At 43.7% G+C, this 20,944-nt stretch overlaps 1 protein-coding gene and 1 long non-coding RNA gene across 3 annotated transcripts in view; one reads left to right on the top strand and one right to left on the bottom strand.

Moving 5' to 3' along the window:
• Positions 1-254: 254 nt before the first annotated feature.
• Positions 255-14,067, bottom strand: LOC109914677 (histone H3-like centromeric protein A). 2 transcript variants are annotated; one of them, XM_048616605.1, is made up of 5 exons: positions 13,976-14,067; positions 11,752-11,952; positions 8,331-8,449; positions 6,720-6,797; positions 255-3,687 (listed from the first exon to the last, which is right to left on the bottom strand). In XM_048616605.1, the coding sequence occupies exons 2-5, from the start codon at positions 11,948-11,950 to the stop codon at positions 3,553-3,555; spliced, it is 531 nt and encodes a 176-aa protein (XP_048472562.1). In that variant the 5' UTR covers positions 11,951-11,952; positions 13,976-14,067; the 3' UTR covers positions 255-3,552. The 2 variants fall into 2 exon arrangements, with proteins under 2 accessions (XP_048472562.1, XP_048472563.1); XM_048616606.1 differs by having other exon boundaries at positions 11,752-11,955; positions 13,976-14,035.
• A 257-nt stretch (positions 14,068-14,324) lies between these two features.
• The window catches only part of LOC125486963, a 14,004-nt gene continuing 7,384 nt past the window's right edge, over positions 14,325-20,944 (top strand). The window contains exons 1-2 of the long non-coding RNA XR_007265533.1: positions 14,325-14,412; positions 16,549-16,633. This is a non-coding gene — a long non-coding RNA (uncharacterized LOC125486963). The remainder of the gene's footprint in view (positions 14,413-16,548; positions 16,634-20,944) is intronic.

The raw sequence follows: 20,944 nt of genomic DNA, 5'->3' as shown, positions 1-20,944 counted from the left end.
AAAGTTGTAAAGATTTGGTATTCTCTACTCCAGCGAGCCTGTGGGGGCACTGTCAGAGACTGAGGGAAAGTGACCTTGAGCTGAAAGACTTAATGACAGAGCAGGTTCAAGGGGAGACATGACCTATTCTTTTCTTAAACCTATATTTTGAACAAGTCGTGTTGGTGCAAGGATCTAGTATTATCTACTTGGAAACAAACTTTCCAAAATGGTGATCTTAAGACAAACTCAACAATATGTAATATTTAATAAGATTCAAATCAAATGATCATTTCCATTCATCTCTGGCTCAGCCAAGTTTGTTACAGACTTATCCAGCCAATGATGAAATTATTTTATTGCATTGTTCATCACAGATAGAAAACACAAAAACAACACCCCTCCCGCCTTCCCGCCCGCACCAAATTCACTTGTCAAAACTATTTTTCTTTAAAGTCTATTTACAAACTGAAGTCCTTGGGAAATATTTCAAAGCAGGATTGTACACTGAATCTTCTCTAATACATGAATAACATTCCCACTTTCCATTCTTGTGGGTTGAGGTAAGCAGCCTTTTGCTCAAGGTCACCCAGCTGTTATAGACAGGTTGCTTTCTAAGCTTCCAAGTGCTTTTTTGTACAACCCCAAGCCTTGTCTGGTCTTGTCCAATTCACCCTTTTCCCATCACACCGTCAGTGTTTCTTAGCTGAGAGAGCAAGAGCGAACACAAAAGAGGAACCCTGTCTGTCAATGCTAATTGTGACCTTGCATAAAGAAAACCACTTGTGTGTGAGGTGTTTGCATTATAACTATCTGCAGAGATAATATAAAGATATATCAGGAATCAGTTTCTGCAATCAGCTCTCCGAAGAGAAAATAAACTTGAACAGAAGACGTTTTCAGGGTTTTAGCAAAAAGTGTGTAGGGACTGGGAGTGAAGGGAATAGGGAATGGGACTAAATGGAGAGCTTTTCAAACATCTGACACAGGTATGGATGGGCTGAACAGTCTCCTCCATCATCAGGAACTCCCCCAGGGAATGGTTCAATTTGAAAAGTTGGTGGGGATGAGGGGTTCAGAGGCAGTAGTGTCGAAAAAAGGCCACATTTTACCTCTCTGGGGAAACTAGAAAGGGTTTAGAATCATGATGTGATTGACAGAATCTCAATGCAAAAACTAAAACTAATAAAGGAAAATCTTATGTAACAATTGAAAAAAAAACGTAAGTATTGGGAATTTGACAATCATTAATTAAACCCTCAGGTCGCTGGGAGCTCCCTTGGAAGTATGACGGGAGTGAGTATGAGTATTAGCCTGATGAAGTGTGCTGCAGGGTCAATGGCACAATTTCTAAAAGATTGGTCTGTAAAAAAAAAGAGAAGCTGTCTTGCTCCTCACTATCCCAGATTACAATAAGGCTTTGCACATCAAAATCGCATAGGAGTCTTCTGAAACTTCACATAATTATAAGATTGCATGTAAAATTGATAAATGGACATATATCCGATGGTTAGACAGGCAAAGCTTGCTGCTTGTGCCTGTAATCTTCCATTTAACAAGGTTCTGATAGCACAGCAATGATATATTCAGTAATGATTTTCTTTAAAACCACCATTAGTTAAAAACAAAACTGAACTAATTATCTGTAGGTGGTCTGAGTCACAGAAACTGGCCAGGGAGATCACATCAGCGGTACCCAATAGGACAAGGGAGGAAATATAATTTAAATATTTCCTCTCCTCCGGACCCCCTATAGTCATCATCTTTGGTGATTCTACCTGATTGGCTGACAAATCTCATTGGGTCTTCCCCTTCAAGAAATCCACTGTGCCAATCAAAACGATATACCTAGGCAGGGTCAAGACCAACTTTCCAACAACAGACAACAAAATTTAAGACAGTTTTTCAGCCAAGCAGAGAAGTTGTAATGAGGTTGCTTGGTTAAGGCAATGACTAGAAGAGAGGACGAAATAATTATCAAATTTCATATATGCTTTAAAAGAGTTGAATAAAACACTGATCACAAAATATAAAAGGCAGATTTAGCTAAAATTCAAAAATACTTCATTTTTGGGTAATCAACACTTTCAGGGAAACGTATTTGACCAGGTGGGAAAAGAGAAGGATTCCTCCCACCCCTACCAATCAGCTTTATTCTTTCAAACTAAGACAGCTGCAAAATATGTAATATTTCACTAATTTTCCTCATCGTTTAGGTTCAGTTTATGTTCTTCTTTATTCTACAATGGGTGCAGTCCCATAGCTGGCAGACAAGAGACAAGCCTTAGGGGTATCATGGATGCCAGGTAAGAGCCAGGCCTGGCAGATCCTTCTGAGTCTAAGTTCAGTCCTGTCCTCCAGCCTAGGGCAATAAAACAGGGCTCGTGGTGAGGCAAGCGTAAGTCATTGCCTCTTCCCTCTCCAAGTACGTTGCTTGTTTCAATTCAGCTCAGGTCAGAGGTCTTTCCTCCTCTCACCACGAGAATCTTCTTTAAACTGCTCAAGCAGTGAAACTTCAACCTCTGGAGAAATTGGTGGAGAAAGACACCACAGAGACTTTTCAGTCTTCCAGTGAGGGGAGCAAGAGGACTGACAGCACCCTGGAGATCAATGATTCCCAGTCCCCACAGCCCTACCTCATCCAAATCATCAGTGCTCACCAGTGAAGAGACATTCAGCCCTTTAAAGCATAGAACTTTGTGAAGGGCGAGAGACACCACTAGGGAACCACTGGCTGACATGAGTAGCTCAGGTGGAGTTTATGTCTGGAATCTCCCTGATGTCACCTTTCACAGGAAGGCATAGACCAATTCAAGGCACCAAAACTTGCACCGAACCCACTGAAATCAACAAATAGAGACAGCTTTCTGATGAACTTTTAAAACTTTAAAAATCTGTTTTGCGCACATCGGCCAGGCAGTTAAAAGCAGCTGGTGCATATAGTGTAAGAGATGCAGGAGTGCAGCACTGATGAGTTCAATAGCTCGGACAGCGCAATTCTGGCCGTACTGATCCTGATCTCTTGGCACAGTAGTCAGCCCTCGTTTCAGCTTGACCCTAATCTCTGATGTCAATCACCCAGCCTGTACTCAGGTAACCACCAACCCCTCATCCAGTTGGCAAGTGAGATGTAACATGGGATGTGATGGGTAAAGCTGCCAGGTTAAAAAAAACAAACAAACCTGTGTGTGTGTGTACCAGGAAATCAGAGCAGAGAGTCAGCATTACAGATTGTAGACAGTCGATGCTATACCAAATGACAAATTAGCTGCTCCCCAATTGAAAGAGCAATCTGACATGTTTAAAAGTATAAAAGCACAAAAAAACTTAAAATTTCCAAGGCATAGAACAACGAGGTGTTGACTTAAAAGCAGAACTAAAATTGCTACGCTACAATAATGTGTCGGGCTCTTGTGTTGAGAAATGTGTGGTGGCGTCTCTAAGCAGACGTCAGTGCCAGGCCATAGCTATCGTAGCCCTCTGTCATTTTCTTTAGGTGATTATACATCACCAACGGAAAGGAGAGGTGTTAGGATTGGGTTAACACTGAGTGGGTAACTGTCTCTTGTTCCTTTAGCCCAGACCTTCCTGGATGCCCCGTATCCTGCGGGCCAACTGCACATCCTTGGGGAACAAAGTGACTCTCTTGGCGTGCAGGGTACAGAGGAAGGCATCTTCCAGAAGCAAAACCAGAAAGGCCTCAGCTGCCTAGGGAAAGAACAGGAAGAACAAATCAAAGCATTACGATGCAATCTTAGAAAAGAGGGTGAAAGGTAAACAAGAAAGATAAATTTTGTCTCTTTACAGTGCCTTTCACGACTCCTGAGCATCCGAAAGTGCTTTCCATACAACAAAGTGCTTACTGAAGTCACTATTATAATATAGGAAAACTGGCAACCAATCTGTGCACATCGAAATGCCATAAGGAGCAACATGTTTATGTGAGAACGTAACAATTTTTTAAAAAGTTATTTGATTTGGTAGAGGGATAATTATTGACCCAGGACACCTTGGAAGAACTCCCCCAGCCCTTCGTTATAAAATTACAACTTTAGAACATGTTTCTTGCTGATCCTGAGTCTCAGAATTACAACTGTGTGGTTTGCCAAAACTGTCTGGGTCTATACCTGGAAAATTTAACATTATTTGATTCTTTCCCACCCCAGCCCTATAATAGGGGCAACAGAGTAGCACAGTGGTTAGACAGCACTGCTGTCTCACAGTGCTAGGGTCCTAAGGTTCAAATCCAGCCCTGCGTGTGGAGTTTGCACGGTCTTCTTGAGTCTGCACGGGTTTCCTATGGTTTCCTCCCACAGTCCAAAGATATACAAGTTGGGTGAATTGGCTATGCTAAGTTGTCCATAGTGTCCAGTGATGTGCAGGCTAGGTGGATTAGCCATGGGAAATGCAGGGATGGGGTGGGTCTGGGATACTCTTCGGAGGGTTGGTGCAAATCCCATGGGCTAAATGGTCTCTTTCCACTCTGTAGGGATTCTGTGAGGTTTAAATAGCACTGTGCTCAAACAAACAACCAAAACCCCACCCTGATCACCGATTCTTTATACAAAAATACACTGTTTTTAAATTTTACTTTGGCTCACAGCATTGTGCGGGAGATTAAGCTTCAATTCTAGGAAATGCCAGACGAGTCTGCAGGGTTGGCAACTTCTGTGGCTGGAAATACCTTTCTGTTTAAATCATGCTGGGTATGTTTAACATCATTAAAAACTAAAGCTTCTTCATCAAATACTGTCTTTGTGGATCCCAGAAGTTGACTGGACACTTGCAACATTTCACCCACTTTTTGTTTTGATTTGTTTATTTTAATTAATTATATTGGTCAATTTAATGATCTGATTGGGACAGAGGGAGGCTGGTCTCTCTGGGTGAATTATTCCACTCTGGCTTAGGCTTTCTGTCTGACCTCAGGAACACAAGAGACAGAGAGAGGGGAAGCTGGAAGATCACTTACGTTCATCAGGAATCACAGCAGTAAAACACTGCCTCTTACTGGGCACTGTTAGTATTGCAACTCTGTGACCAGGCACGAAGGGAAGGGTCTGGGGCTAACGTGACTGATCTCTCAAAGGGTCAGCACAGGTACAAAGGATCGTTTGGCCTCTTCCTTTGTTCTAAGCTTCTATGATTCCCTCATTCATCATCAGATGAGGCATGGTGGCTCAATGCTGCCTCACAGAGCCAGGGACCTGGGTTCAATTCCAGCTTCAGGTGACTGTATGTGTGGAGTTTGAGATTCGGCACAGATTTCTTCCCACTGTCCAAAGGTGTGCAGCTTAGGTGGATTGGCCATGCTAAATTGCCCACAGTGTGCAGGCTAGATGAATTAGTCATGGGAAATGCAGGGATACGGTGGGGTTGTGAGGATCTTGGTGGGATGCTCCCAGAGAATTGGTGCAGACTTTATGGGCCAAATGGCCTGCTCCCATACTGTAGGGATTCTATGATTATTGCACTCACTGTCTCTGCAATCCTCCACATTACAGATTCGAAATCTAGGCCTCAATTAGAAAATTCACAACAGCAAGGAGTGCACATTGCTTGTTTGGTACACTATTTATTTGATTGTGGAATGCGGGAGTCACTGTATGGGCTGACATTTATTGCCCATTCCTAAATGTCCAGTGTTAGGAGTCAACCAAAATGCTGTGGCTCTGGGGTCACAATTAGGCCAAACCTGGTGGATTCCCTTCCCCAGAGGATATTAATGAATCAGGTGGGTTTTCATGACAATTGACATTAGTCATTTTTAGGGCCAGATTTTTACTCCAAACTTTGAACTCAATAAAAGTTCACCCTCTGCCACAGTGGGATTTTAACTTAAATGCTCTTCTGCACCCCTTCATCAACTTCATTTTCATTTGGGGTTAAACATGGCCCTTGCAGTTGACAAGATCTGCTCCTTGTGCTGTGATTCTGATCTTTCAACTTTCTCACACTCCCAAGCTTCCCAAGGCATTTCCAACTGCTCTACCAAACACGTGTTGAAGCTTTTTGTTTTTCATTGCGCAAGATAAACATAAGAGTGCTAAATTTCAAACAATCACAACAATATATGCTATGGGAGAAAATTAATTAATTAAAATTAATTGCCTGGTAAGTTGACTCTGATTGGCCAAGATGTGTCATGGAGAAAGCTACAGAAAACTGTAGGCTCCCTTTACTCCCAGATGAATCAAATGCAGGATTAAGGCTTGAACATATGCCCGCTTGTAGAGAATAGGGCGCTACATATAAAAGTATGTCACTTCTAGCGAGCATAGATAAGCTTGGGGAGCCTACAGATTTCTACTTTTCCCCATAGCAGCACCTGAGGCAGGTTCTGAAGGATCACTGAACCCAAAACGTTAACTCTGCTTTCTCTCCACAAATGCTGCCTGGCCTGCTGAGTTTTTCCAGCGATTTCTAATTTTGTTACACTTGAGCCAGAATCAATTTGTTATCCTGTGGCATTATTTGTTTTGGAGTACAAATCGTTGTGGTTGCTTGAAATTTGGCATTCTTGCATTTGGTCCTGATGAGTGGAAGAGGAAAAGCTTCAGTATCCCTTTACAGCAGTGTTCAAGTTCCGTACAACCAAGTGAATATTTCAAATTGCTCCTAAACTACCTCAGACGTTTTGGTAATTATAAAAGGAAATAAAATACAGAGGTAGAATGATTCATTAGACCATTAGTTATAAATCATGACAAATATGGTTCAAAAATATAGGCAGCCATTACCTCCTGCAACGCCAGCAAAGCATTGGCTTGCCATTTGAACTCAATGCCCCTGGTAAAACGAACCGCCACTTCACGAACCTGGAAAGAATGAGTTCAGAAAGACCATCAGTTCTAAGCACTGAGAGTGCCTGCACCACACCACCGATCCCTGTCCCTGCCTTGCCTCTTTCTTAAGGTGATATCAGAGATTATCTTTGGTTGTTGAAATCACTTCAAGGGAGGCAAAAAATACTCAAAGGGGGAAAAAAATAAGTCACAGGAAAGTGGGGGAATGAGCAGGATTAATTGTACATGAAGTTTCCACTGGCAGGTGAAACTACAACTAGGGGGCATAGCCTTAAAATAAGGGGGAGCAGATTTACGACTGAGTTTTCGAAAGTTGTGAATCTGTGGAATTCCCTGCCCAGTGAAGCAGTTGAGGCTACCTCGTTGAATGTCTTTAAGGCTAAAGATAGATCAGTGGAGCTGAGTTCTTGAAAGGATCCGCCATGATCTTATTGAATGGCAGGGCAGGCTTGACAGACCAGATGGCCTACTCCTGCTCCTAATTCTTATATTGTCACTCTAGCTCTACCAGAGTCATAACGGGCCAAGTGGGCTCCTTCTATGCCGGCATCACCCTGTGATAAAATACTGCAACTTCAATGAAAGTGAAAGCAAACAGTCAACAACCAGCCAGAAGATGTTGATGAAAAGTCCCACCACTCGGCCATCAGCTATTCAACTGTGGCAGTGTTTCTCTCACCATATCCTGCTCACTGGGCTCGCAGAACTGTTCAGCTAAAGCACGACAGGAAGTCTTTTGAGCCACCACTTCTGTGCTCACTTTAAAAAGCAGTCTTGGATTCAGTTGTTTCTGCCAGACCACCCACAAACCGCATCCAATTGCATTCTTTATCCATTTCTACTGATCAACGATCAACCCATGGGCTAGTACCAGAAACAGATTCTCCCCAATCATTTTACCAAAATCCTGGCAATTTTACCCTCTCTACCAACTCATCTTCTGTGACGGTGAAGGATCCCAGATTTTCCTCATATCTAAAACTCCTCATTCCTGCTGGCATTAACTCTATAATCTCCTCTTACCCTCTTCAAGATCTTGACTCCCTTTGTGGAGGTAGGACGTCCCAGAACTAGACAGAGCACACTAACTAGTTCAATACTACATCTCGTTTCATCTCCTCACCAGATTTATAAAACCTGGGCTGCAGACGAGTCATACTGGACATGAAACGTTGACTCTGTTTCTCTCTCCCTGGATGCTGCCAGACCTGCCGAGTTTCTCTGGCGTTTGTCTCAGATTTCTAGCATCCACAGTATTTTGTTTTTACAAGGCCTGGGATCAGGTACCTATCGCTGCTGCCAGACCTGCTGCTTTTGAAAGTCTTACATGCCTGAAACGTCCCAAGACTCTCAATGCCTCTACTTCTTTTGAAGTTTCATTATTTCGTCCATGGTCTGTTCCCTTCCTCTGCAGAAAATAGAATTGAAACCTCAGCTGTGTAGTTTACTAACCCAATAAAACGCTCTACTTAATGCTTATAATCATCAGTGAAGCAAAGGATCAATGCTCTGCCCTCAAATTTGGGGATTGTGATTGTGACTCACCAGTCTGCTAAATGGTAGCTTGCGGATAAGCAGATCAGTGGATTTCTGATATTTGCGGATCTCCATCAAGGCTCTGGTGCCTGGGCGGAACCTTCTCCGAGTGACAGGTGGCTGATCTCCTGGAAACAGACACATGGGTCACTGGACACATTCTGAGCAGAAAGGCAAGCTTTCAATCACCTGTCACAAGAACACGTTATGCTCTGTACAGTACACTCCTGAGTGTTAGTTGGTCCAGTGAGAACGGTGATCCAGCATTGGAGATGTTTAGCTAAGAATGTCCCTTCTGTTGGTAAGATTCCTAGGTGGTTGGCCTCATGTTTTGAAGTGCCAGCACCTACAAGCAGCCTTATGATGTTCGCTATTCAAAGACACACTGATGAAAATGACAGCTCCTTCATGGTTTTATTCACCAAATGAAAATCAGTGCTCTTTATACTGTTGATTAGGTCAATATGCCAAACCTACAAAAGGCAGCGAGGAAGCAATATATGTGTCATAAAAAAGCAGGAGGCAAAGAAAAGGCAAAAGAGTGTTCATTTTGCTAAATCAAAACCTTGGAACACCTTTTTTGACAGCACAGTGGGTGCACATGCACCAGGCAGACTGCAGTACTTCAAAGCTCGCTACCCTCATGGACAATTTACAATGAGTAACAAATGATGGATTTTCCAGTGACAACCCGCAACCCCAGAACGATTAAATGCTTGAGAAAAAACTTTGGTCAATATTCATAAACACAGGCCACCCCTAAAGCCACTGGAGTACTTTTTGAAGGGTATGTATTGTCAGAGGAAAGTACAACAGTCAACCTGCACACGAGGTCCCAAATACAGCAATTTGTAAAGAGCCGACAATCGTTTTCCCTGGTCAAGGGGCAAATATAAGGCAGGAAAGTGGGGTGAACTCCCCTGCAGTTCTCCAAATAGGGCCATACAAGAATGACTCTGAAACGTTGTTTCTGCTGATCATGGAACCAAGAACGCGGTGAGACAGACCCAGGATAAGGTGATGGCCATTTGATCAGATGATAAAACACTTCTTTCCTGAAAGGGTTGGGAATCTTTGGAATTCTCTATCCTGAAGTGTTGTGGGATGCTCCATCACTGTGTAAAACTAAGGCTGCAATGGACTAATTTTTGGTCACTCAGGTATACTGGGAGTGGTGGACAGGTAGAGTTGAGGTAGAAGATCAGCCATGGTCGATCTGAATGGCAGAGTAGGCTCGAGAAGCATATGGTCTATTCCTCCTCCTTTTCATGATCTTACCATTGCCTTCTCTACACATGTGCTCCCACAAAACTGTGGAGTTTTCTTGTGGCAATGTTTAGGCAGCTCATGTGAGGAATTTTTCTGAATAGTCACACCTCTAAGATCAATTAGGGATTGAACTTAGCTGATAGTGGTTGTAGCTTGGGGGCTGTTTGTAAATTCCAGTTCGCTGACCAGATTCCCATTATTGAGAAAAACCAACATGGTAAAGTATCTATGAATGGCAGAAGAATTTGAATACCTAAAATTCTGCACACTGTGAGGGCTGCAAGTGACTTTTGGGTACAAAGCCTTACTTACCAGAGTTTACCACATCCATTATTCACTGTAGATAGAAATATAGAAATACTTATAAGCTATTGCATCCTCAAATAAAAATAAAAACTGTCTAGTTTATCAACCTTCCAGCGCTCAGTCTGCAGACTTGAATGTCTTTTTGAAACATGATGGTTTCTGTCTCCATCACCCTTTCAAGCAGAACTGTTTAGCAGGACCCTACCATCCTCTGGCTGAAAAGAAGACTCAAAGGTACATTCAATGTTTTCCACCAATTACAGCAAGGTAGCCACCTTGCAGTGATTAGCACTGCTGCCTCACAGTGCCAGGTACCTGGCTTCAATTCCACCCTTGGGCAACTGTCTGTGTGGAGTGTGTTCTCTTTGTGTCTGTGTTGGTTTCCTCCCTCAGTCCAAAGAAGTGCAGCTTAGGTGGATTGGCCATGCTAAATTGCCCACAGTGTCTGGGTATGTACAGGTTAGGTGGATTGGCCATGGGAAATGCAAGGTTACAGGGTTAGGGTAGGGAATGTGGATCTGGGAGTTATGGTTTTTCAGAGAGTCATTGTGGACTTGATAGGATGAATGGCCTGCTTACATTCTGCACTCCTTCTACAGCCCCCCTAACCAACCAGCCTCTTAGATAAAGGATCCTTCCTATCAACTCTATCCAGATCTCAGGATTTTATAGACCACATTTCAGTGTCTCGTCAGCCTCCTCTGTTCCAAAGAAAATAACCACAGCTCATTTGACCTTTCCTCATTGCTGAAATTCTCCAGTCCTGGCAACATCTTTGTCTATCGCTTCCTAAAGTCCCTTCCAAACAGCACGGTGGGTGCACCCATCTCCCATTGGATGCAGCAGTTTAAGAAGGCAGCTCATCACCCCCCCACACTCTCAAGGTCTAGTAAGAGTGGTCAATAAATGCTGGCCCAGCTAGCAACACCCACATCCCACTGATCGGAAAAAATAAAACTAAAATCTCTGAATTGTGGTTACAGCCTCTCTATAACGTGTTGAATTGCATGCAAAATACTGGAGTTGTTGTCTGACTAGTGTTCTGTACATGAGCTCCCTGCTCTGATGTTGCAATAAGAAAAATTACCACGTATGAATAATTTTTTTTCCCCATCAAACTGTTCAACATTGCTGTTACACACCTTTGGAGCAGGTGGTATTTGAGCTCTCCTGTCCCAGGCATAGGGACAATATCAGTGTACCACAAGAACCCTAGATTCTTAGCCCCTTATCTTCCTGGTCACGGATCAATTGGCACACATCAAGAACAGAAGATACTTCTCAGAATTCTGCCCCATTTTGTGTATTTTCTGTTCTGGATTTGCCTTTCCCAAAACTCATCACTTCACAATTTGCTGGTTGAAATTACATTTGTTAATTTTCTGCACTCTGACTAGTTTGCTGTTACCTTCCTGCAAACTCCAGTGTTTTTCCAGCCAATCAACCACAACACCCATTTGACATCTTCCTCAAACTTCTAAATCATGCCAAATGCACCCCCCACATCACCTCACCTCCTCAGCTCATCTGCCATGTTGGACTGAAGTACACGTATCACTTGTCACTGAACAACACCATTACTGTCTATTTACCATTACTGACTTTTAATCTTTATTTTCTCAGCCGTTTCTACTCACTGCCTTCAGTTTTCCTTCTCTTTAGTTCACCTTCCCGCTGCCAGACCAGTTAGATCGATTTAGTGTATCATCCCAGATTGGGATGGTTTGCTTTCACTGTTATTTTGGAAATGGCTAGATCAGTCACCTCTCTGCGTTAGGAGAGAGAGAGAGAGAGAGAAAAGCTAAAAGGGAGTGTGATGGTACAGCAAGAACATAAAACACTAAATCGGCCTTACTTGGTCTGCGACCCGGGACAATCGGGGGTCTCCTTCGGGGAGTCGTTAGTGTCCTCCTCCCACGTGGCGGTCGTACAGGAGATGCCCTTGCAGGCGACCGCCTCCGTCGTGGTGACCGTGCAGGGGATGCTCTCAATGGTGATCTCCTCCTTGGTGTTTGTCCCCTCCGTCTGGCAGCTCCATGTGGTCTCCCGGTCATTGCTGCTGGGATTTAAAAAGTTTAAGAAACTAAGCTAATGGCTGGGGAGAGGAAAAGACAAACTGCATTCAATGTAGGGCCTTATCCCCAGGATCTTACTTTCACAGATGTACTTGGAAGAAATGAATTGCATTTCTGTAGCACCTTCCATAACCCAGCATATTCCTATTCCCTTTACAATCAAATACATATGTTGTGAAGTGCAGTCACTACTGCAAGGTAAGATGCCCATTTAGGAAGCAACAAACAGCGATGAAATAAGTCCCTGGTTTTTAGTCATGTCAACCAGTAGCACCAGGAAAATAAAAAATCCAAATGAACTGTGGATGCTGTAAACCAGGAACAAAAACAGAAGTTGCTGGAAAAGCTCAGCAGGTCTGGCAGCATCTGTGAAGAAAAATCAGAGTTAACATTTCAGGTCCAGTGGCCCTTCCTCAGTTCTGATTTTGCACTATGAAAATATCTGTTCTTCTTCAAAATAGTGCCATGGAATCTTTTATGTCCACCAGAGAGGACAGATAGTATAATACCATCTCAAAATGGATCATACTAGTCAATGGACCATTACTGGTCAAGATGGCGGCAGGATAAGTTACTCCATTCGGAGCTCCTTTGCTTGCCAGTTCCCTTTCCTTCTCCTTTCTTTTTCTCCGCCCGCTCTGCGGTATTTATTTTTTCCCCAACACCACACCCCCATCCAACTTTTAACTTTATCCCTACCTGAGAAAAGGAGTTGGGTCAACACTGGAGACTGGCAGGAGCTAAATGCGCAGGCCGTGTACTGCAGTGGCAATGGATACAGCAAGGGCCGGAGCGACGGCAGCAGATTGAGCACGGGCCGGACGATCGAGCGCGGGGCCGGATCTGGCGGTGGATCGACCAGTTCTTCTGGGGCGATCGATGATCGATTTGGCGGCAAGATTAGGCCTTTCTCCCCTCCTGGGGAGAGCAGCAGCAGCGGCGGCAGGGCTCCTCTGAGTGGGGCTTGTGGGCCGGCCTAGACTCGAGGCTATAGCTGGGCCCAGGTGTCTGCACCATGATTGAGCATTCCAGGCACATTTATGGAGATGGGACTTTGGCTTTTGAGACCTGGACTTTTTGTTTTCCTTTACCCTTTGACTCTGTTAAATCTTTAATTCTGGTTCTGTAGCCAAGATGGCACCAGGAAATGGCGACTATGGAATACTTATATATTCCTATACTTAGTACACGTGACAATAAAATCTAAAAAAATCTAAGTCTACTACCCTGCTAGCAGCACTTTGTACCATTCCTTCTGCTGCATACCTGTTAACCCCTGGATTGGGACCCTCCCCATATTAAAGAATCTCTTTACCAAACGCAAGTGACATTTGACAACTTGCATTGATACATTGCCTTCAAACATACCAGTGGTTCTCAATTAACAAGTGAATTGGGCCACATAAAGTGATAGACGGACAAACCTTTGGTCAAAGAGGTTCAGAAGGACTGTCACTTGACATGAAATATTAACTGTTCTCTCTCCACAGATTCTGCTGAGTTTCTCCAGAAATTTCAGTTTCGGTCTTTGGTCAGTGGAGACTGTTTTAAGGGAAGAAAGACCAAGACAAAAGATGTTTAGGGAGATTTTCCAGAGCTGATGGACTGGAAGGGCAAAGCTAAGATTGCACGGAGACAAACTTCGCAGGCAAATCTGATCTGTAGTCACCTCACAGCTCTTGAATCGAGGTTTAAGGCCAGGAACCAAAGTCAGGCTGGTATAGCTATGGGGATGCTACAGCAATGGAATTTTAAAACGTGATGCGTGCTGCCTTGCAAACTTTTGCACTGTGAATTTCTTTTTTAAAGCATATGTTTCATCCTCGGTTCATTCCTGTCCCTAGACCCCAGTCTGACAGCTCCCGGACACCACCACGGCTCTGGGACCATTGTTGAACCTACTCACCTGTGACACCCTCTATCCCCACCACCCCACCTGGGCTCACCTGTGGAGCCCCTCTCCCTCCCTCACATGCCGCGCCTGCGCCCCACTCTCTCACTCACCTGCCAAACTATGCGCGAGCTGGGGCCAGATTCAAAAAATGCGGGTCGCGCCGTCGCCGGGGCAACCGAGGGGCCGACGGTTGGAAGGCGGGGCCTGACCCCACGGCGAAGAGGCGGTGCCACTACTCGCCACGCCCCTCTAGCCAGCCACCGCCAACCACCTACACCGGTAGTCGGAATAGGTTCCGCCTTCGGATGGTGGACCCGCTGGTGATTTGCAAACTCTGTGGGGGGTTTGGATATCCGCGCTCGTTGCGGCAGCCCATTGGACTAGGCCCCCACATCGAATGATAGACAGCCACGCTCACCAATAATGACACGGGGTGTCCTTTCTGATTGACAGGTCCGGCATTACGTCGTGGTGAGGACGATGGGTTGAGTCAGTAATGAACGGTTGGCCAGTGGGAGCGAAGAACGTGTAGATACAGGGACCAAAGGTATAAATATGTCACTGATTGGCCTTATTGTAAATCGGAGCAACTTTAAATGTTGATGGACTTGTGGTTTTGATGGGTCACATTGATGACTTAAAGAGAGATGTATATTCGTATAGCATCTTCCACGTCCTCAGCAGATTCCAGTACAATTCGCATTTAGATAGAGTCTTTCTTCCATGTTGAGCAGCTAGATCCGATACTTGTTTCCTTTATGAAGGATGTAAACCCGAAACGTCGACTTTCCTGCTCCGTTCCTCCAGCTCCACACTGTGTTAACCATCCACCCATTTTTAGGGAATCCGTAGTGTTGAGATTTTTCAGTGCCCGTCCTCCCCCACGACCACTCTCTCCTTCTCCTAGGCATAGCTCTGGACTTCTACCACCTTTTAAATCTTACTAAAAATCCACAGCTGTGGTTACTATCCACCTCCCAATCTCTCCAACCCATAGCCAGCATAGACGCATCGGGCTGAAGGGCCCTTGCTGTGACTTCTGTAATTCTCCATAGCCATTGGTGGTCATTCCTTCCTTCCACCCTTTGGTTTCTGATTATCCTGCCTGCTTCAAATGTTTTCAATGTTGAAATGAATCTCAAATTCAACTTCTTGCCAAACAAACAGTTGAGCAGCAACTATATTCTTGCAGTGGCAGAGAGATGGAGATGGTGGTCAATGACAGACTATGCCAAGAGGATTCGTTGTTGAAGGTTTAAGGTAGAAATAGTGTCAGGGCTTTGACGTGCTGCAGTGGGAAGGAGAGTGGAGTTATTTCTTTGTATGGAACTTGAATGTTATTCAGAAGAGATAAGATGCCAATGCTTTTCAACTTTCAGTTAGAGTTGGAGCTGTACAGCATGGAAACAGACCCTTCAGTCCAACTCCAATTACCCATCCAGATGTCTTTAAATGTTGTAATTGCACTAGCCTCCACCACTTCCTCTGGCAGTTCATTCCATATACCCACCACCCTCTATGTGAAAAATTACCCCTTAGCTCCCTTTCCGCTCTCACCTTAAAACTTTGCCATCTAGACTGGACTCCCCCCAACCCTCATGATTTTATAAACCTCTATAAGCTCACCTCTCGGCCTTGGATGCTCCAGGAAAAGTAGCCCCAGCCTACTCAGCGTCTTCCCTATAGCTCAAACCCTCCAATCCTGGCAACATCCTTGTAAATCTTTTCTGAACTCTTTCAAGTTTCACAACATCCTTTCTATAGCAGGGAGACCAGAATTACATGTAATATTCCAAACGTGGCCTAACTAATGTCCTTTACAACTGCAACATGACCTCCCAACTCCTATACTCAATGCACTGATCAATAAAGGCAAACGTACCAAATGCCTTTTTCGCGATCCTGCCTACATTGGACTCCACTTTCAAGGAACTATGAACCTGCACTCCAAAGTCTCTTTGTTCAGTAACACTCCCCAGGACATTATCATTAAGTGTATAAGATCTTATCAGGACAAACATGATTGGCAAAAGTCAAATGATCTCAATAAATTTATTCTCCAGGAGAAAGTGGTAGTGATCAGTTGACAAGTCAGCTGTTTGGCTGAGGCATTACCAGGAAGAAAGCAACTGGGAATGATAGGTTCTTGAAGCTCTTAATAATTCAAACAGGGCACAAATCTTGCATATATTCTATTTGTTTGCAGAGTGTGTCTCTGTAGCTGATCAAACATATTCCTTTTGTTGCTCTTAATAGGCAGAGTTCAGACAATAATCAACCAGCTTGTGGTTGCACAACCCATTTTAAAACAAAAAGTGCTGTGTGAAATGATTCTGCAATTGGGCAGCAATTGCTGAACAATTGCTGAACAATTCCAAGTGCACCAATGGCTACGTAAACAGCCAATTTAAATTAAATTGTCCAACTTGTAGCATATCTCATTTATGACTTCTAGATGTGACACACACATGCATATGAAACAACGCATCCTAAATGGTAAAATCCACAACAATTAACAGTGGGAGAGTACAAACGTTGTCAACACACAGTTGGCAGTGTAGAAATGGCAGTTGAATTTTCCAGCTTGTTTAGCAGCTAGGACAAAGACAATTCAGAGATTAAAGCTTGCTCTTGTGGTACCTGCTGCCTTGGGACAGAGTTTATGTTTGAATCTTGGTTATAGGAGCCAATTACCTCAGATGGGTGGATCCACAATATGGCAGTATAACTCGGACCCCAGCATAGATCATTGAGGGAGCTGTAGTAAGGTAGGAGGGAAATTTGGAATATTATATCTACTCCGCTCCGGATAATACTGCATTTTAACTGTGTTGGTGAGGTGAGGTGAGGTGAGGTTTAATGCATTTGACAGTTGGGTACTCAGCTGTTATCATGTTGAATGACAAAGCAGGCTCAACGAGCCGACCAGCCGACCAGATTTCTCTGTTTAGATCAGGTAACAAGTAGCCTACCCCTGCTTCTTTTGTACCCACGTTCACAGTTAAATCAGACGGCAAATTGTGCAACTGTGATTTATTGTAAGATTTTAATTCTCTGCGTAATTCAATAACAATTAGAATTAATGGAGCAACATGCTGCATATGCTTTGTTGCGGTATATGTTATTTTAAGAAGCATAAAGAAGATTTATACTGGCTGGGGATCTCCTTGCTGGGACAGATGGCTCCTGAACAACATTCTTTACACTCAGACTCTTCCTCCGGAAGGAGCTGTTCTTGGAGAAATACCTCACTGGCATTTTCCTTGCCACCTTTGTAGGCGAGCGTCTTTCTGGCAGCCTCTTCTCTACCTTCATGAGTGGCAGCCTTCTTTCTGATTTCAGTAGCAGTGGCTTACTGGGTAAGCGCCTCACTGGCAGCCCCCTTATTCGTAGCAGGGGCTTCATAACCGAACCTCTGAGAGGTAACCGCCACAGTGGGAATGATAACTTCACTGGTAGTTGCCTAAGTGATAACCTTCTGTGTATCTTTGGCTTCTGCCTTTTTTGTTTCATCGTTTCAGCCTCTGAAAAGAAGCACAAAGAGCATAAATTTATTAATAATAGCCTGCATTGGCGTCCTCACTTGTCTTGTGTACCTTGGAGCACTTCACTGTGAGGAAGGGTCACTGGACCTGGAATGTTAACTCTGATTTCTCTTACAGATGCTGCCAGAACTTTTCCAGTACCTTCTGTTTTTGTTTGAGAATATGACCAGGTTGTGTCTGACTGGCTAGCACTCCTGGCCTCTGAGTTAGAAGGGTTGAGGTGCCATTCCAGAACCTTGATGCCACAATCTAGGCTGTTGTTCAACAACAAAGTATGAGCCACCACCATCACCAACCCCACCACCACCACCACCACCCCCCAGCCTCCCCACAGCACATGCAAGATACTTCACAGGCACATGACAACATTAAGTATGATACTGAACTATGAGAAGAAATTCGGCCAACAAAGTAGATTTTACAGAGAATCATTGATTAGAGGACTGAGGAACATGGGACATTCAGCCCTTTGAGCCTGCTCCATCATTCTAGATCATGGTTAACCATCATTCCTCAATGCCATATTCCCATGCCATCCCTAATGCCTTGATGTCATGGCTAACTAGAAATCTTGCAAACTCTGTGCTGATCTTGTTTAATGTTTGAGCTTCCACAGCCCTCTAGGGAAGAGAATTCCAAAGATTATTGCACCCTTTGAGTGAAGAAGTTCCTTTTCATCTCAGTCCTAAATGGCTTGTTTTTTGCTCTGAGACTATGTTGCTGATTCTTGAATCTACAGCTGGGGAATGTTCTTTCTTCTTCTACTCTATCAATCACTTTAAAAATTTGGTAAGTTTCTGTGAGACTGCCTTTATTCTTGTAAACTTCAGAGAACAGAGACCCAGTTTCCTCAATTGCTCCTCATAAAGCAGATCCATTATCCACTGAATGAGTCTGCAAAATTTCCACTGTATTTCACATTTTATCTCATCAGTGTTCTACACAACTGAAGCCAGACTTCATTGTTGCTAGGCCTAAATCCTCTTTAAATAACGGCGAGCATACCATTTGCTTTTGAATTGCATGCTACACTGCAATATAGCATTCTGTGACTTCTGAACAAAGATACCAAGGATATTTTTGTGCAGTTTCCAATCTCTCACCATTTAAGAAATAGCCTGCACCTTTGTTAGACCATAAGACATAAGAGCAAAAGTAAGCCACTTGACCCATTGATTCTGCTCTGCCATTTAATGAGATCATGTCTGATCTGATGGTCCTCAACTCCACTTTTCTGTCTTTACCCCATAATCCTTAATTGCCTTACTGCTTAAAACTCTGTCTGTCTAACTCAGCTTTGAAAAACTGAACAATCCAGCCTCTGCAGCTCTCTGCGTGGAGAATTCCACAGATTGTCTACCCTCTGAGAGAAGAAATTTCTCCTACTCTCTGCTTTAAATGGGCAACCCCTTATTCTGAGATTATGCCCTCTGGTCCTGTGATGTCTCTTAAAGGGAAACAGCCTTTCTGCATCTACTTTGTCAATCTCCCTAAGAATCTTATGTTTTTATAAGATCATCTCTTATTCCACTAAACTCCATAATGAGTACAGGCCCAATCTACTCAACCTCTCTTCATAAGACAATTCCTCCATGTCCAAAAAACAAACTTGTTAACCTTCTCTGGGCCACCTCCAATGCTAGTTCACCTTTCCTTAGATAAGGGGACCAAAATTGTTCACATTATTCAGGTGAGCTTCAACAGTGCCTTGTACAGTTTTGGCAAGATTTCATTTTTTTTTTACTCCTTTTCCTTTAAAATAAAGACCAATCTGCCACTTGCCTTCCCTATCACCTGCTGAACTTTTATGCTAGCATTTTTGTGATTTATGCACAATGACGCCCAAATCACTTTGTACTTAGTGTTCTGCAGCCTTTTTCTCTATTTAAATAATATTCAGTCCTCTAATCTTTCATATAAAGTTCATAAACTTACATTTTCCCATATTATATGTGGTCAAATTTTCAACAATTCATTCAATCTGCCAACCTCTGTAGACTCTCTAATCTTTACCACTTGCCTCCCCCCTATTTTTGTGAGTCAAAGACATGGCTACAGTGCATTCACTTCCTTCATCCAAATCATTGCTATATATATTGTAAATAACGGATGTTGGGAGTAGAACAGAAAAGGAGGTTTGCATTACGGTGGAGAGCAGGAGATTACTTGAGAGAAGAATTGATGGGAATAGCCACAGGAAGTGATAATAGCACAAATAAAGAAACAAAACATAGGTCCAGAGGAGGTGTGGATAGCAGAGTGATGAACAGCTGGTGTGCAAATGCAAAAACAAGAAAAATATAAGACTGTACTACTAAAGAGGGAAAAGGTGTTATGATCCAAAATGATTGAACTCTGTTGAATTCAGAAGTTTGCAGAGTACCAAATCTTAAGATGAGGTGCTGTTCCTCGAGCACATGTTGATCTTCTTTTTGAAAAGAGCAGCCAGCCGAGGACAGAAAACACAGATTGAGGGCAAAAATGGAGATTCAAAATGACAGTTGGTGGGAAATTCTGTTATGCCTGCAAACAGAATAGAAGTGTTGGGCAAACCAGTCTCTCCAGTCTTTGTCTACATATAGAGGAGATCACGTTGTGAACAGTAAACACAATACACAGTGGCTCAGTGGTTGCCTCTGCTGCCTCACAGCACCAAGGATCTGGGTGCAATTTCACCCTCAGGTGACCGACTGTGTGGAGTTTGCACATTCTCCCCATGTCTGCATGGGTTTCCTCTGGGTGCTCCAGTTTCCTCCCAGTGTCCAAACATGTGCAGGTTAGGTGGATTGGCCGTGCTAAATTGCCCATAGTGTCCAGTGTGTGCAGGCTAGGTGAATTAGCCATGGGAAATGCAGGATCACGGGGACAGGGTAGGGGTGGGTCTGGGTGGGTCGGTGTGGACTTGATGGGCCAAATAGCCTGTTTCCACACTGAAGGTATTCTATGAAAGAAATATGTAAATTGCTATTTAATTTGGAAGGAATGTTTCAGTACGGAAAACAATCATGATAGTTTGGGTGTTGAACTGGGGTTGGCAAGTTTTAATTTTACAAGAAGCCCAGATGATTGGTCACAAATCAAATTGATCATCTGTAATGGGAAATTGCAGCAACAGGTAGCGAAGGTGATGGAGAGCACTGAGCAAGGGAGCTAAGCAGCTCACCAGTGGTCTTAGCGAGGGAGGATAGCTGGAGCTGTTGAATGCACTTTCGCTGGAAAAAAGCTTATCTTTGGTGGAAACGGTGTTAATCGGAATGTGGGGCAGACAGACAAAAGAATTCCTCAGCCAATTGTGACCTACAAGCTTACTCCATATGGTAAATAGTTCGTGCTTTGTCCCTCGTTTTCCTTGTTATTTGCAATTATGGCTTCATGATCTTTGGGCCTGTTGTATGTTCAAATCTTATGTGGTACATCAAACAGACACAATATCCAAGCTGACAAGGTGCAGAGCTGGATGAACACAGCAGGCCAAGCAGCATCATATGAGCAAAAAGGCTGACGTTTCGGGCCTAGACCCTTCATCAGAAATTT

This window comes from Rhincodon typus, chromosome 35 (assembly GCF_021869965.1).
Source record: "Rhincodon typus isolate 14 chromosome 35, sRhiTyp1.1, whole genome shotgun sequence".
Taxonomy (NCBI): Eukaryota; Metazoa; Chordata; class Chondrichthyes; order Orectolobiformes; family Rhincodontidae; genus Rhincodon; species Rhincodon typus.
Note: the sequence above shows the minus strand (reverse complement) of the source record. Positions and strands in the feature narration are given on the sequence as shown.